At 40.9% G+C, this 18,142-nt stretch overlaps 1 protein-coding gene across 1 annotated transcript in view; it reads left to right on the forward strand.

Annotated features, from left to right (window-relative positions):
- Positions 1 to 18,142, forward strand: part of CABCOCO1 (ciliary associated calcium binding coiled-coil 1) — a 180,517-nt gene that overhangs the window by 49,040 nt on the left and 113,335 nt on the right. The window contains exons 2-3 of the mRNA XM_036736955.1: positions 884 to 984; positions 2,963 to 3,132. Coding sequence (XP_036592850.1) covers positions 884 to 984; positions 2,963 to 3,132 — 271 coding nt within the window. The remainder of the gene's footprint in view (positions 1 to 883; positions 985 to 2,962; positions 3,133 to 18,142) is intronic.

The following is an 18,142-nucleotide window of genomic DNA, read 5'->3' on the forward strand; positions in this document are numbered from 1 at the left end:
TGCAATTATCCCATGATAATTCTCTGACTCTAGTTATTATAGAGATAATACTGAGAGAAGGAAGCCCAGATAAGGTGGGAACTCATGAGCTAATTATAGGTGGTAGATTTCACATTTTAATGTTTTCAGAAATATCTCATTTTGCCCCCTTAGACTGACTTGAAACCCTGTCAGCTGACAAAGCCGGGGCTTCAGCTGGGGAGAAGGGTCTGGGTGTTTGCAGGTTGTGTGCCATCTGATGGCCAACAGAGATAATGCAGCCCTTTTTGAAGATTAGGATGCACTTAACCATAGAAACTGACTGTGGCTCAAGGAGAGCACTACCTTGTGGACTCCTCCGGTACTGCACTCCCTTTTGGGAAAATTAATGTAATGTCATGCTGTCCTCCAGTCAGGTTATGAAAGGCAGTACTCAAGACATTTGTACAACCTCAAGGGTTCCAGAGCTCTTGGGGTGGAGGAGAAAGAATCACAAATATCATAGAAAAAAAGCAACATACTTTTAAAATTACTAATAAACAGAAGACTAGAGGAGGGTCAATGATTTGCTCAAAGCCATATGGTTGGTGAGGCATAGGGTCACAGAAGAAGAGTTGTTCTAATTCTTAGTTTATGAGCCTTTCTCCCATACTGAGGAGTTCAGAAGAGAGGTATCACATAAATCCAGGGCTAATTAAGGGGATTCTTATTCCAGTTAGCATAAAAACGGTCAGAATTTTGGAGGAGTTGTTCTTGTATTTCCTTACTGAAGGAGTGGATCCAAACCAACTAGCACTAGCTCTGTTTGGGGACATAAGGATTAGATCTATATGACACTTGATAACAGAAGAGGCTCTGGTTCCAAGTGGGTACTGAAATAATCTTCACCATTGTCTTCTTATAGAAAATGTCTGACGAAGATGCTCCAAAGATCCTGGCTTCAGATTTCCTTTCAGATCTCCAAATTAATGATCTGCTAAATGAAAACATACATGGGGTTCAAAAGTGAGTATTCTGACAATCGAACTCAATCTAGCAACTTTCCCAGCAAAGGAGAGAACTGAATGGTCATAGTTTTCAAGGTTGTCTAAAATAATTACCCAGTTCCACTCAGATATCTCAGTTTCCTTGCCCCCCAAAAGGAAGCGGGAAAAAATGTAAATGCGACATAAAGCATTCTTGCCACAAAGACTATAAAAATTCATAAGGATTTTTTTCCTTGCTTTATTTATTTTTTAACATCCCTGGAATCCATTGAGATGGAATTGACTGCAACCTTACTTTGTGCTAGTGTTCTTGAAAGAAAGGAGAGCCTGGAGTGTCTCTGATCTGCTACAGGAAGAGCACTGGACTAAAAGTCAAGAAACCTGGACCTCAGTCCGGGATGTCTCACTGCCACTCAATTCAACAAATACTCATTAATCAACTTCTTTGTGTGAGGCCCTATGCCAGGTGCTGGAGAGACGAAAATCAAAAATTAGCCATTGTCCAAGTGTTTTCACTTCTATTCAATTTCTTTCTCTCTGAAATGAGGGGATTGGGACGAGGTCCCCAAGTTCCATCTCTAAAAGTCTATGAATCAGGGAACAAAACGCAGTGGGTCAGATCCTGAAAGGAAGTAGATGCTGATGAAAGTTGGCCACAGGCCAGGACAATGAAGCTTGTGTCTGAGATGGTATATCCGAGGCTATCCACGTCTTCACTTCTGGGGAAGAATGTGGTCCCTTTAGAAAAATACAAACTATCTCACCAATTGTTTCAGGCATTTTTCTTCAAGGTTTCACATTCTTTATGCTAGTTAGTAGTTTCTAAGCTTGAAAGGAGTCCAAATCAATCTAGTCTTTTATTTTTTTTTCAATTAATGAATGCTAATTGTACAACTGCAATCATGTGTGGAGCTGTGAAATTATTTTGATGTTTAAAAGGGCCCCTTGTTCTAAGGATAACTAGTAGTTTCTGCACCTGGGGCAAGTGGCAGCTATATGTGTATGTGGGAGGGTTTGAGGGGGTGTGGGGAGTGTCATGTAGATTCACCTATGATGTAACCTCTGGGCAGAGGAAGCACATTCTAGATAACCACAAGGCTTCTGAGCTGTTAAAGGCTAAGGAAGGGCCCCTGAAATGAGTGTATTACTTCTCCCTTGAGGGTTAGAGTAGGCAAGGAAAAAAAGTGCCCCCTGGGATGAGGCCACCACCACTATCACTTTCAATATTGGGGAAGCAGAGGCAGGGAAGAACTGGGGAGAAAGCATCCCCCAGATTATACTGTTGGTACCTTCTTAATTTCTTGTCCTGAAGCAAAGACTCAGTCTCCACCCTAATTATAGCTCTAGTCATCAACAAACATTTGTTAAGTGCTTGTTGTATGCCTCTAGGCTTTGTACTCAAAAAGGCTAAGAATTATTGCCAGAGAAGATGAGTTTGGACAAGGTTTTAATTCCTAGGATCATGGATTTGATGCTGTAAGGACCTTGAGAAGGCATCTAGTCCAATCTGATCATTTAATAGATTTCGGGTTAGAGTTAGGGTTAGGGTTAGAAACTGAGGCCCATAGAGGTTAAGTGACTTTTCCAAGGTTACCCAAGTAGGAAGGGGCAGAAGTAGAATTCAAACTCAGGTCTTCCAAATCCAGCATAATCTCCTTCCACCATAGTGCACTGCCTTTGTTAAATCACACATCCACACAAAAGTAGTCATGAATTGATATACCTACCCATCCCTTTACATAGGGAATATTTGCAAATTTGCTGTCCTCTCCCCATTTTTATTGGAATTTCCTTGACACCTCCTAATTCTCTAACCCCACCAAGCCTAGAACAATGAGTGTTGATGACAGATAAATGCCAGATAAATCTCCTTGGCTGCGACCAGTACCACGCCGTCTAAATCCTGCAGGGCTGGTCCTTCACAAACACCCCTTAGAGACAGCAGTTTGAACCTATTGGGGCTACATTGAATTTCTATGATCCTCTTTTGGCTACAGAAAACTGGAAGCATACTTGAACTTCCATAAACTTCCTACTTCTCTAAAGGAAGCCATTCTGCTGGATTATTACACGTCGGGATTCTGGTGGGCCAAAGGCAAGAACTTCACCATTCCCCAATTGTCCAAGTTTATGGCATTGCTAGACAAGTTGCTGCACAACCTGCAGAGTGAGTACACTTGCCCCCTTTCTTCAAAGGAGCTGAATATTGGCCCATCTTCAGAATTCGTTGTTCTGAAGGAGTACTTCCTCATTTTATTGAAATTCTTTCATGAAAATGATATCATTTTCCCCCTGGGGTATAGCCAAAATGTGGTTCCTCTCTCTCAAGGGGTAATAAAACTCTGGATCAGGCTTAACAAGAGAAAAGTCATCTTCGAAACCATTTGGTTTCATGTAAAAATTTGGGTTCCTCGCTATCCCCAACCTGTCGGAGAGTTCAAATTTGCCTGTTTTATTTCTGCATTTGAGCTCTTCTCATTTAAGTGTCACTGGGAAGGGTTATTGGTGCATCTCAGGAGAAAATATGGCAGGGTTCTGCTTGGGTCCTCTGAGGGTCACTGGGAAATGGCCTGACCTGGCGAGGCTTATGTAAGAAAAAATTTTGCAGAGCCTCTTGATGGAATGAGGGCTTTAGAATCATCTTTCCTGAAGGTATTTTTAAAATAGGGCAGACACTCATCCCCCTTTTAAGTGCAGAACCGTTCTGAGGAAGAGAAGTGGACTCTGAACTCCCCGGGTCTTACTAGCTCAATTGGAAGAAAATATTCCTACCGTTTCTCCTGCTCATAGACCCTGGAGCATCACTGCCACTGAGGCCTGAGGCAGAGGACGACCACCATCTCTAACCCATTCACTCTCACTGACTTGCTTTTGCACCAAACACTCAGACACTGGGTGCCATCCACTGGGGTTCTATCACCTCCAAGTGCTGTAATGGATAGACTTGGCATCAAGAAGACATGGGTTCAAATCCTGCCTCTGACATCCCATAGCAGAGTGACCCTGAGAAAGTCACTTCACCTCACTAGCTTCATTTTCTTCATTCATAAAATGAGGGGATAGGGGTGGAATCTATGGTCTCTCAGGTCCTTTCCAGCTCATGATTCTTCTTTAGCCTCATTTTCCTTATTTATAAATGGGGGTATTGGATTAAATGGCCTCCAAGATCCTTTCCAGCTTTAAATCTCAACCTTCTCGTCCCTAGCATTCCTGGATACCCGACCACCAGTTCCCTGTAGGAAGGAGACAGAAGGGTTTCCTCTCTTGCAAAAAAAAGACAGTTATTGTAAAGAGATTTTTCTGAGCCATAGGTCATGGTACCATAGAAAACACTAACAGTTTCTTTGTCTTTCATTTTATATTAAGCAGGCCCTCTCATTGCCCACCCTGCAACTGAACACACAACAAAAAAGAGAGAAAAAACCCTTAATACTCAGCTGCATGGCCCAGCCAAGCAAATTCCCCCATTAGCCACGTCCAAAAACGTGCGCCTCTTTCTGAATTCTAAATTCATCCCCTCTCTGTCAGGAGGTGAATGGCATGCTTCAATGACCTCTTTTGAACTCATGATTTATCAGTGTCATAGTCAGAGTTAGTCTTTCAAAAGGTTGTTTTTTCCCCCTTCTATAACGCTGTTGCTATTGTAGGAACCGTCCCCGTAGTCCTGTTCATTTCCCTCTGTGTCAGTAGATAAAGGCCTTCCCGGTGTCCTTGGAAAATTTCCATTTCATTATTTCTTAAGATACAATAATATTCCATTACCACCATATACCATAATTTGTTTATCTATTCCTCAGTAGGAGGACAACCCCTTAGTTTCCAATTTTGGCCTACCATGGAAAGAGCTACAATAATTTTTCTTTTTAATGTAAGCATTTTTTTCTCTTTCTTTGATTTCTTTGGGATATAGATCTATTTTCTTTGACTTTTCTTTGATTTCTTTGGGATATAGGCCTTTTTTCTTTTGATTTCCTTGGGATATAGGCCTATTTTCTTTGATTTCTTTGGGATATAGGCCTTTTTTCTTTGATTTCCTTGGGATATAGGCCTATTTTCTCTGATTTCTTTGGGATATAGGCCTATTTTCTCTGATTTCCTTGGGATATAGGCCTTTTTTCTTTGATTTCCTTGGGATATAGGCCTATTTTCTTTGATTTCTTTGGGATATAGGCCTTTTTTCTTTGATTTCTTTGGGATATAGGCCTAGTTAGGGGATAGTGGGGTCAAAGGGCATGCACAGTTTTGGTAGCTTTCTGGGTAGGGATCCAAATTGCTTTCCAGAATGTCAGGACCAATTCACAGCTCACCAACTAACTCTGAGACTTCTCCCCTCAACCCCTCCAACATTTGCCATTTTCTTCCTGTGTTACCTTTGCCAGTCTGGTGAATGGTGGAACTTTAAAGTTGCTTTAATTTGCATTTTTCTAATTAGTCATGACTTTTTATATGATTATTGATAGCTTAGATTTCTTCCTTTGAAAAATTCCTGCTTATCTTTGGGCCATTTATCTACTGGGTCGTTGGATAAATTTCAACCAGGTTCTTATACAGGGTGTTCCTAAAGTCTGGACACATAGGCAAAAATACATATTTTACAAGAAATGAAATGAATGAAATTTTCAACAACATTTTATTTAATTGGAATATTAACAAGTAACATCTTCGATATTATTTCCATCATTTGTGATGCAAAGGTTGATGCACTTTGCAAGATCCACACGAACTTGATGAAATAAGTGCACATTGCCATCAATTTTAGCATATTCCCTCTTTATACTTTCAATCAAGTGTGTTGCATCTGTTGACTTTCATTGAGTACACCTTCTCCTTTAGCATATCCCAGAAAAAGTAGTCAAGGAGGCTAAGGTCTGTTAATATGCCAAATATTTCAAAATGTGCTTTTTTGCCTTTGTGTCCATACTTTAGGGGCACCCTGTATATCGTGGATAAGAGACCTTTATCAGAGATACATATGGCAAAGATTTCTTTACCTGTTAGGAACAAGTAACTTTTTCACAAACACCAAAGGCTTTCACCAGACTCTCTGGACCTGAGCACCAATTACATAATACTTGGCTTACTCTTAGTTTCGTCCTGCCCACCTCCCACATCATTCTTTTTTTTTTTTAATTAGATTTTTTATTTTTGGTTTACAACACTTAGTTTTACACGTTCTTGAGTTTCAAATTTTCTTCCATTCTCTCCCCTCCCCTCCCCCCTGCCCCCCAAGACAGCTTGCAGTCTGATATAGATTCATACATAGACCTTCGCGTTAAACTTATTTCACAATAGTCAAGTTGCAAAGAAGAATTATGACCAATGGAATGAATCATGAGAGAGAAAAAATAAAACCAAAAAAAGAGGAAAAAGAAAAAAAAGAGAGCGAATAGTTTGCCTCAATCTGCATTCAGACTCCACAGTTCTTTCTCTGGATGTAGCTACCTTTTTCCATATTGAGTCCTTTGGAGCTATCTTGGAGTCTTGTATTGCTGAGGAGAGGCAAGTCTATCTGAGTTAGTCATTACATAATCAATATGTCTGTGGTTGTGTACAATGTTCTCCTGGTTCTGCTCCTCTCACTCAGCATCAGATCATGTAGGTATTTCCAAGTTATTATGAAGTCCATATCTTCCCCAGTTCTTATAGCACAATAGTATTCCATTACATTCATATACCACAACTTGTTCAGCCATTCCCCAATTGATGGTCATCCCCTTAACTTCCAATTTTTTGCCACCACAAAAAGAGTAGCTATAAATATGTTTGTACATACAGGTCCCTTTCCCACTTGTGCATCCACACCATTCTTGCCCTTGTAAACAGCCTGATCTTGGGTTCTTTCTGCGCATTTTGATACTCCCTCTAAAAAGAACAGTCAACTAGGTTCGTTTAATGTCTACTGCATGCCAAGCACCATGTTTAGTGCTAGCACTACAAAGGAAAGCAAAAAAAAATTCCCTGATCTCATGGAGTTCACATTTGAATGGAAGAGATAACATACAAACAACTGTGTATAAATATGATACAGACAGGATAAACTGAAAATAATCAACAGAGGGAAGGCACTAAGGTTAAGGAAGACTGGGAAAAACTTCTTGAAGAAGGTAGAACTTTATCTGAGACTTGAAAGACTCCAGGGAAATTAGCAGAGAGAGGAGAGGAGAGGAGGGAGCCAGGGAGGAAGGGGGAAGGGGGACAGAGAGAGAGAGAAGGAGAGAAAGTGTTAGTTCTAGGCATGGGAGACAGCCAGAGAAAATACTCAGGCAGAATATATGGAAGGAAGGGAGTAAATATAATAAGACTAGAAGGGGTGGAGGGCAGAATGAAAACCAAAGAGAAGATTTTATGTTTTGTCTGGAGATAATGGGGAGCCACTGAAGTTTATTGAATAGGGGGTGCAATATGGTTAGACTTGAAATTTAGGAAACATCAAGGATAGAATGGAGAAGGGAAGCTTGAGGAAGGAAGACCAACCAAATCTTGTGATTCTGATGTCATTCAATTCTAGGCATCCAGGGCAAAGGAGAGGTCCTCCTTCCTATAGATGCCCCAGCCCAGTGTGGCCTTTTCCCTAGATTCCTCACCAAGGCACCAACCCTAGAATTTGGAAAGATTTCTTCCTACCCCTCCCTCTCTTCCTTCCAGACCCAGCTCAAGCACCACCTTTTTTACATGAAGGCTTTTCTCTACCCTCCAACAAATAATGCCCCTCTCTCCCCAACTGTCTTAAACTTAACTACTTTATAGTTTAAAATTATTCTGCATCTACTCATCCTACATATGCATATTTACATATGTGTGTGTTTTCTTCCCAACTAAAATGTTAACTCCTTGAGAGCAAGGATTATTCTTTCTTTCGCTGTATTTGTATGCTCAGCACCAAGACATAGTGCATGCTTTACTAAATGCATGCCACTCATCCCATCAACGTGGTCTCTTATATTAACACCAAGCCATCTCCCTTGATTCCAGACCTGGCTGTCTTTCTCAGCTGTTTTCTGGAAATATCCTCAGTCTATCTGGGTCCCCCTGAAATCTGCTCCCATCACAGGCACCTCACCCGATTTCTTTGTTTTGAGTGTTCCCACCAGCCAGGTCTTTCCTGTCATGAAATCATCCTTTATATTTATGCCCAAAGGGCCTTGGACCTTGGGCCTTGGGATGCAAGTCCATAGGTCCCTGAGTCTTTTTGAGAATGGAACCCCACGATTCTTCCCACATAGCTTCTCCCCTACACTGACCTGCCATCCTGGAGCTATGTCCCATCACTGACAAACATGAGGATACCTAGGGCCAATCAGAATTGCAGACCTTTCCTTGTTCTTAGCTAGAGATCCAAATGTATCCCTGCCTTGGTGTGATGAGTCATTGGAGGCAGATCCCACTGCTGATGTGCTTTCAGAGTCCACTAACACAAACCGCATGGGAATAAGACATAGGTGATGTTTGTATTCCCTCCCTCACTCACAGTTGTTGTAGGGAAAACATCACAAAGAAAGGTAGCCATGTGTCCTGGGAAATGACTTGGCATGAGTGTCAAGAGCCCTGGGTGGAAATCCTAGTTCTCAGCTCTATTTCTTCTGTAAGTTAACTTCCTCTTCACCTGTTCCATCACCTACAAAATAAGGACAGTAATAGTTATGATATAACAAGGTGATGAAACACAGTGAATAGAAAATGGCGACCCATCTGGGTCTTAAAGAAGCAAAGGAAATGGGTGAATGAATGAATTCCAAAAGAGTATGAACTCCTTGAAGGCCAACCCCAACTCAAATTTCTCTTTGTACCCTGATGGCCCCCTCCCACAGTTAGTGTCTACACTACCCCTCAAAATTATTTTATAGCTAATTTGTATACATTATTGTATTACTTCTTTGTGTGTATAATTCTTCTACCTCACTCCAAGAAAAATATAAAATCCTTGAGTGTAGGCACCCCTTTGGTTGGCTGGGCTTTTTGGCCCAAGCCTAGCATAGTGCCTGCAATGTAGTAAGCATTTAGCAAATGTTTGTTGAATTAAATTCAATCAGATAGAAAGCCCTACACAGTACCTAGCATATAATAGGTACTTAATAACTGCTTATAACATTGAGCAGAAATGAACTGAATCAAATTGAGTCCCCAGAGCCCAATACATTGGCTTTTACATGGCAGCAGCTTAACACATTCTTGTTAAATTGAATAAATGAAATTTTTAACCAATATTCAATAAACATTTATTAAGTGCCTACCATGTGCCAGGTATTGAATTTGCATTAAAACACTTTTTTTCATGAAATACACAACTTGCATTTTGTATTTTACTTTACATGACAGTCCTTGAAAGTAGATCAGTACCAAGGTTAAATCAAGAAATGTATCCATCCAATAAAAAGCCACTGGTATCTGGGCACTTTAACATGTCTTTAACCAAAGCATTAGTTTCTAAAAGTGATGTCTGAAGGTGAAATTCATAGATTCAAAACCATTGATTTTTTTTTCCTCCAGTTATAAGAAGTGACCATTGGACTGTGTTATGTTCACTTTAGTATAAATTATACCAAGTACATGGCTTTAGCAGCATGAGTAAGTCAGACATTAGATGGATAAGAAATGTAAGATTATAAGTCCAGTAGTCTTTCATTCCTTTTAGAAATGCAAATCAAATTATTCTGTCATCAAGAGAAAGACTAATAGGAAATCTGTGTGGGAACTGAAAAAGCCCCATGTCTAGACAAAGAAGATTTTGACCCAGGACATTAGCTTTTCTGGATGTAGGCGGTCAAATCCACAGTTACAAGGTTGGGGCGGGGGGGGGGGAAGTAGAGAATTTTCAAAGAAAAACCTACTTGTATAAGTTATATCTGTATTTCAGGTGAAAATGGCCTAGAAAATAGCTTCAATTACTCACTGTGTTCTCATCACCTTGGCAATGTCTGTTCACCCAGGCCGGGGTCTACCCATCTCTGTTTAAATTCTGCTTACAAATTAATTAATGCTGTTTGTCGTAAAGGAAGAAATCACTCCAAGGCCAATAGACTGTGTCCTTCTGTGAAGCTGATGGGTCCTTCCATATCATCTTCACCTCCTGAAATCCCACCCATCCTTCAAGAACCAAGTCAAATACCGGCTTCTTGATGATGCCTTTGAATTTCTTTCCCCTTCAGTTTGTAAATAAGATCATATGGTGGCATGAAAAAAGACTGGTTCTGCCACTTATAAACTGCGTGTCCTTGGGTAAGTCTTTTCTGCTTTTTGAGTCTTAGTTTCTCATCTAAAAAATGAAGGGGTTGGACAAGATGACATTCAAAGCCCTTCCAGTTTGGAATCCATGATCTTTTCTCCTTCAGTACTCGCAGGACTGAGATTGTGCCTCTCTTTTTTAAAAATAAGTTTTAAATGATATTTTTTGCTTTATTACCTCATTATAATTTCCTCCATTATCACTTTCTAGAAAGTCATCCCATATGACAAATAGTATTTTTCGAGAAAAAAAAAAAAGAAAAGAGGGAAAAATCAGCATAACTGATGAATACATAGGAAAAATCTGAAAATAGGTGCAATGTACATCACTTGTAGACCTCCAGCCTCTACAAAGGGATGAGGTAGGGGTGTCCTCTCATATCTCTGCCTTTGAGCCATTCCTCTTCTTTGTAACTTTACCACATTTTTAATTTTATTTTGTTTGTGTGTTTACTTGAGTGTGTGGCTATTCTTTTCTTTTACATTGTCGTAGTCATTGTGCGTATTGTTTTCTTGATTCTGCTTACTTCCTTTTGCGTCAGTTCAGATAGATCTTTTCATACTTCTCTGTATTTATTACATTCACCATTTCTTACAGTACAATAATATTCCATTACATTCACATACCACAGCTTGCTTAGCCATTCCCCAATTGATGGACATCTACTTTATTTCCAATGTTTTGCTAAATAAAAATAAAGAAAAGAAAATAACAACTGCTGGAAGTATTTTGGTGTAAATGGGAACTTTCTTCTTATCAGTGTCCTCCTTGGGATATAAGATATAAGATATAAAGTCTCTGGATCGGTGGATATGGATGTTTGAGGCACTTTGCCAAATTTCAAATTGCTTTCCAAAATCATTTCACAATTTTACCAATGATGTATTAATGTGCCTGTCATTCCATAAGCCCTCTAACATTGACAGCTGCCATTTTGTGGTCATCTTTACCAATTTGCAAGGTGTCAGATAAAGCCATAGGACTGTTTTGATTTGCATTTCTTTTATTTGGAACTTTCTTTCATACAGTTGTTAATAGTTTGCATTTCTTCCCAAAATTGTTCATCCATATCTTTTGGCCATTTTCGCACCTCTCTTGTCCTCTCCACCTGCTCTATTGTGTAGCATAGCTCTCAGCCTACTCGGAACCCTCCTTCCATTTTTACCTTTGTTCTTGTCATATTTCTCAACAGTTTTCTAAAGACAAGCACCAGCTTTCAGTGACCAGTCTGGTTGTTTACACATGACTCACACCTAATAAATGCTGAAGCAAATGGAAGCTGCTAAATTTAGACCAACAAGTAGATTATGTAGCTAGAGGGAACTTTGTAATATAAAATAGAAAGACATGTGAGAGACCAAGTGATGGTTCCCTTGCACTTTCCCTGGTAAGACCACATCTACAATATTGTGTTTGGCTCTAGATGGCACAAATTTTTAAAAAGTAATAAGTTAGAGCTTTAATAAGTCTGTCCCATTTTCTCTATCAATTTCCTGTCTAAAATACTTCAATAGAAAGTCTTTACATTCTTCCACCAATTATCTCTTTATAAGAATAGAGTACCCACAGTCATTAAGGTAATAATATTTCTTCCTAGGATTCTTTCTTTGCCAGTGATCAATAAGAATCCTAGTGATTTGGGTCCCATTAAACAAATATATAAGAAAGGCAAATAGAGAGACATAATGAGACAGAAGAGAATAAGCATTTATTAAGCACCTACTATGTGCCAGACACTAAGCTAAGCACTTTACAAATATTCTATCATTTGATCCCCACATTCACCATGGTATAATTTCCATTTGAGAGTTGAGAAAATTGAGATAAAGTTTAAATGACTTGCCCAGTCTCACGTAACTAATGAAGTGTCTGAAGCCATATTTGAACTCAGGTTTTCCTGAGTGCCCATTTCAGAACTCTATACCTAGCTACCTCAGAGGCACAGAGAAACAGAGACAGTGTTAGAGACCGGAAGACAGAGACAGAGAAAGAGAATCTTTAAATGACAACTGTCAGGCACGTGGACTTATAAAAAAGAAATCCTTACATCAACATAGACGTGTGTGTGTATATATACATAAGCTTACATATGTGCATATAGACCCACACATGGATGTGCATTATGTATCCAAAATGACTTCTAAATGGTGAAATTAGAATATTCAATAATAATCCTGTAAATACGAGACAGAATTTTTTTTCTGAAAGGATGGCAATGGATAACCCTGCCTGAGTTTATCCATTCCTAGGGTTAAATCCTCCTACCTTGCTACAAGGTCTTGTGGATTTTCCAACTCCCAGCAGAAAGACAAAGAGATAGAGACAGACAGACAGAGACAGAGAAGGGGGAAGAGGAGGAGGAGAAAGAGGAGGAGGAGGAGGAAGTAGATAAGGAAAAGGAAGAGCTGAAGGAGGAAAAAGAAGAAGACATGATAATGATAATAATCCTCCAACCTGAAGAAGAACAGTCTTCTGGAACTCTGGAAGTCCTATGAAGTACTTCTATTCCAGTATTCCAGTCGGGTCACATATCAGTACCCAAGCCTTCTCCTTAACTCCTTCCCCAACTCAAAATTAGAGGTAATATCTTTTCTTTTTGTCCGAATTCTACCAGAGCAATCAATCACTGAAGGCAGTGTTACTTTTCCAAGGAAGGAATCCATTTCAAATCTAGTGGGTCCTGCCCTGTTCATAATGGAAAGGCACCTCCTCAACCTAGTCAATCTGATTAATTGGGGAGGAGGGTGCCAATCTTTCATGAGTACTTTATTCTGAAAATAAATGAGGGAGAAGGAAAGTATAATGACTCCCTTTCATTCTTAACAGCTAGAAAGTGTCAACTGTCAATTATATTACCAGAGTTTATAAACAGGTAGTCTCCATACATACTACACCGCAAGGAGAGTTACAAGATGGTGAGGAGGCTGCAGACTATGCCATATCAGGCTCAGTTGAATAAACTGGACATATTCAAATGGAAAAAGAGAAAATGTAGAGGGATCATGATAGTCTTTTTGCTGTTCAGTCATTTCAGTCGTGTCCAACATTTTGTGATCCCATTTGGGGTTTTCTTGGCAAAGAAACCACTGGAGTGGCTTGCCATTTCCTTTGCCAGATCATTTTACAGATGAGGAAACTGAGGCAACTGGGTTAAATGACTTTCCCAGTATAACATAGCTAGTCAATGTCTGAGGCCAAATTTGAACTCGGGTCCTCCTGACTCCAGACTCAGTGCTTTGTCTACTACAGCACCTAGTTGCCCCTCATGACAGTCACCAAACAGTGTTTAAAGATCTGACATGTGGTCAGTCATTTAGTCAGTCAATCGATTATGAAGTGTCCTTTATGTGCCAGTCTCTGAGAGAAGCACTAAGGATACAGAGAAAGGCAAAAGACAGTCCCTGCTCACAAGGACCTCACAGTTTAATGGAGGACACAGATGTGGAAGGGTAATTAGACTAGCTGGGAGAAGGATTCTTCTTCTAACCCTATCCACCAACTAAATGGCAAGAATGTAGGGTTTCTCTGATGAGGAGATGGGAAACTGGCCTGGCCCCAGGGGGGAGAAGAAGGACCAATAGGGCGAAAGAAGTGGAGAGGTAGATTTTGTCTTGATGTAAAGAAAAATAGAGTGGTCTAAAAGTGGAATGTGCTGCCTAGGAAGGCAATGAGTTCCCTGTACCTGGATGTGCTGGTAAGCAAAATGGGCTCCTTAGCGCTTAGTTCAACAAGTGCCCTTGAAGAGTTTGGCTTTTGTTTGCTTTGACTAATTCAGTGTATTTCATTGAGTCTTACTAAGTGCTAAGCCCCAGGCCCAAACCCCTATTAGGTGTAAAACCTTAGTGGGTATAGATTGGCAACTAAGGTGGGGCCCAATGTGGGGCTAACTCCAGGGAGGGCCTAGTTTACACATCTGGGACAGCAGAGGCTTTTAAACCACGTGGGTTTAAGTCCGCCTCTTTGTGACAATTCTAGGGCACATGGGTGACTCACCCCTGACGCTGAAAAAGATATAAAACCAGAGGTTGGAGCTCTTTCCCGCAGCAGTGGTAGCGTGTGTGACTCTGGGCCAGCCCTTGTTCTGAGCTCCCGGGCTGAACCTAGATGTTGGTAACTATGAATCTGTATTGGGTCTGTCTGTTGATGTTTGTAATTTGTTTGTAATTTGCTCTGAAGTTCAGGGTGCTGGATTTTTCCCCTGAACTAAGTGAAAGATATTTGTGTGCTGAATTAAAGTAAGCTTGCCAACCCCTTAACCTTGCTTTCCTTAGTTAAGCAGATCAAAAGAACCTCTGCTGTTGGCAGCTTTCTGGGTGCTGGCTGTGAGTGGATCTTACAGCCCCACAGAAGCTGCTAGCTGGATTGTTGGAACACTGGAGATCTTCAAATATAGTCTGAATGACCCCTCAACAGCAATGGTGTAGAAAGAATTCCGGGTCAAGTACTGACTGGAATGTGGTCCTCCCAACTCCGAGATTCTGTACATCTGTGAAATCTCTTCTTCGACAACATCCCTGAAAAGAGAAGGCAAAGAATGAAAATGAGTTAAGAATGAAAATGGGTTAAGTAGAATGAAAATTACTTTCCTAAGGATATTTTGGGGGCAAAGAGGATCCTCAGAAGGAAACTGACCAGCCAATAGGGAGGAGAATAGAAACCATGAAATTAACAATAGTTCATGGGACTGCAGTATTGAATTCATTTATGTAATAAGAACAAATTAGAAAGTAATGAAGCCTTGCTTTAAAAAAATGGCTATCAAGAAACAGGTCATGGAATGCTGAGAAAAATTGAACATATATAAAATTAGCAACACCAGAAATCCTTCCTGAGGCATCATGAGTCTTGCTTTTGAGTTAGAAACGTATAATGCGATGTGACAACAAAGAGGCTGTTCAGGGTTGAACGTTATTATCAATGCACCACTTGTCTTATCTCCCTGAGAGCAAGTGGCATTTTCTCTCTCCACACATCGAGCAACACCTCTCTTGGTTTGGACCAATTTTGGAACAGAATAATGTAAGCAAATTGGAAAGAGTTTCAGAGAGAGGGGGAGGGGGAGAGAGATACAAGAGAGAAGGATAGAGAGGAGGGAGGAAGAGAGGAAAGGGAGGGGAGAGGAGAGGGAGGAGGGAAAGAGGGAAGGAGGGAGAGACAGAAATACAGAGATAGAGAAGGGTAAAGAGAGACAGAGAGAAAGGGAAAGAGAAGAGAGGGGGGAGAGAGGAGGAGACAGAGAGAAACAGAGAAGGAGAGAGAGAGAGAGAGAGAGAGAGAGAGAGAGAGAGAGAGAGAGAGAGAGAGAGAGAGAAAGGGGGTGGATTTAGCAAAGGGAGTGATTTTCCATTGAAATCTAGCTAGGAACGATTGTGATTAAGTGAACAGCAGAATTCAAGGGGATGGAAATTCTAGAACATTAGACAAAATGACAGAATCTGCCATTCCAAACTGGGCAAACACGACTCTTTTGATTTAGATTCTAAGTGCTCGGCCCTTCTCCTGCTCTCAGTCCACATTGACTGCAGCATTAGGATCCAGGCTGGCTACACCTCTGATTTCTGGGCATCACGTCTGTGTTTATACCCCACACCCCCACTAACTCTCTCATGTGTCTTTGCTCATATTCCTGCGGCTTTCAATCAAATGATATCGTCCCTCTGGACTGTTCCATGTCACCATGGCAACTGTGACAGTTTCTATCCCCAGCTCCTGGAAGTGTGCCGGGCACATAGTAGGCACTCAATAAAGAATTGCTGGTTGATTGATTTTGCTCCTTTACTTGGTCATTATACATTGGTCTTGTTGAACTACCTTCTGTCATCCACTATGAACCTAGATACCTACAGGACCTCAATAATCATAAAAACAACCTCGAAAACAGCTCATATTTATATAACACTTAAAGGTTGGCAAAATAGTCCTATGGGATACATCCTAGCCTATGAGGTGGCACAATGGATCAAGTGCTGGGCCTGGAATCAGGAAGACCTGAGTTCGAAGCTGTATGACCTTGTTCAAGTCCCTTAACTCTGTATCAGTTTCTTCTTCATTAAAATGAAGGTAGTAGGAGCACCTACCTTGTAGACTTGTTGTGAGGATCCAAGATGGTTGTAACTGTAGAACACTTGGCACGTCGTGCCTGGCACGTAATAAGCACCATATAAATATTCATTATCATGGTGAGCGTTATTAGCCTCAGTTCCCTCAAATGTAAAATGGGCACCTGCCTCCCACAGTTATTGTAAGGATCAAATGTGATAATATTGTTAATGACCTTAGTACAGTGCCCGACACATAGTAGGCGATTAATAAGCTCCAGCTGTTATTGATAATAATGTCATTATTATTTATAATAATATCATTACTATTAACTAGAAGGGACTTCATAGATCAATTAGACCCACCCCGCCCCCATTTATCAAATGAGAAAATTGAAGACCGGAGAGGAAAAAGCGCCGCCCAAAGCCACACGGGTAGTAGGTGGCGCCTAGAACTCAGATATCGTTTTAAAGTCCTCCGAGTACTTTACATGGATTATTTCTTTTGAGCTTCGAGATAACTCTGGGAGGCAGATTTTATAGATCTCATTCTCCCGATTTTATACGTGAAGACACTGAGGCTCGGATGGACGTGGTCACGCAGCTAGGGAGTCTTGGAGGCAGGATTTGAACGCACTGCCCCATGCTTTCTCAGAGCAGTTTCGGAAAGGCTGTGGTCCTGCCTTCCCTCTCCACCTGCCGTGTTCTGGAGCCCTGCTCCCCCTCTTAGGCCATGTTGTTTTGGGGGAGGCTGTTGTTGAAGTTCCTGGAGCTGATTCAAGGGATTGAGAAAACTGGGAGGGGGGAGGGGAGAGGTGTAGCTTGCTGAGAGAAATAGTTCAGTCTAACAGAGTCAACAAACATTAGGCACCTACTGTGTGCAAAGTGTCATATGCCGCATGGAGAAAACAGAAATGAGGGTGAAGGAGTCCCTACTCTCAAGGAGCTTACCTTCTCTTGGAATATAGGAGGGAATGAGAGAAACTTTGATGAAAATCATTAGGATGCAGATGACAGCTGAGGAGAGCCTGCCGGGACAGCCTCTAAAACTCACATCAAAAGCTCAGCATGTGTATGTGGCCCTTCTGCCTTTCACCCTTTCTTTCTTCTACACAAACATTTGAGCTAAAGTGGATAAGGCGTTTCCATTTTTAACTCTCTTTGCTTTGCTTAGAACTGACTCAGAATTATTCTTCCTAGGCTGAAACTTTATATCACTGGCCTCAGTTCAAAGTTGATTTTTGAAGACTTGAGCAAAATCCATTTAGCTGCTCATAAAACCATGGGAGAGTAAAAAGTACAAATGCATAACTAATCCGGTGGGGGGAGGAGAGAGTATCCAATTTTTTTCCCCTTTCTGGCAAAAAATACTCAAACCCCTCAATCTCAACATGGCCAGAGTCACCAGAAAAGAATACAACCTCAGCCAGCTACTCCAAGGAGGAAGGTGAGGCAGGTTATTGAAATCATATGTACCCGGGATATAGACCAGCAGCAGCCAACTTTAGAGTTCTGTCAATGGAGAAGCAGGCTCTGGATGAAGAAGTGCAATATAGTCATCACTATCCCAGGAACCCAAGACTTTGGTCAGTGTGGGAATTCCAAGTATGAGAACTGCCTTCGAGTCAATTCAATTCAACAAGCATTGATTAAGTACCTACTGTATACCGGCTAGCATGATGTGGAGATTAGAGAGTCAGCCTTGGAGTCATGATGACCTTGGTAAAGTCTTGCCACTGTCACATGCTGGTTAATTAACCCTGGGCAAGCTAATTAACTTTTCAGTAGCCTCACAACCAAGACTACAAATTTCAGAACAGTTACTGGTGGTCTGCATTGGTGGAGAGAATTTCCTCTTCAGGGAGGTCCTACTCCAATGAAATCACAGGTACAAACCTAATAAATAAATTGCTTGA

The sequence above is a fragment of the Trichosurus vulpecula genome, chromosome 8, assembly GCF_011100635.1.
Source record: "Trichosurus vulpecula isolate mTriVul1 chromosome 8, mTriVul1.pri, whole genome shotgun sequence".
Taxonomy (NCBI): Eukaryota; Metazoa; Chordata; class Mammalia; order Diprotodontia; family Phalangeridae; genus Trichosurus; species Trichosurus vulpecula.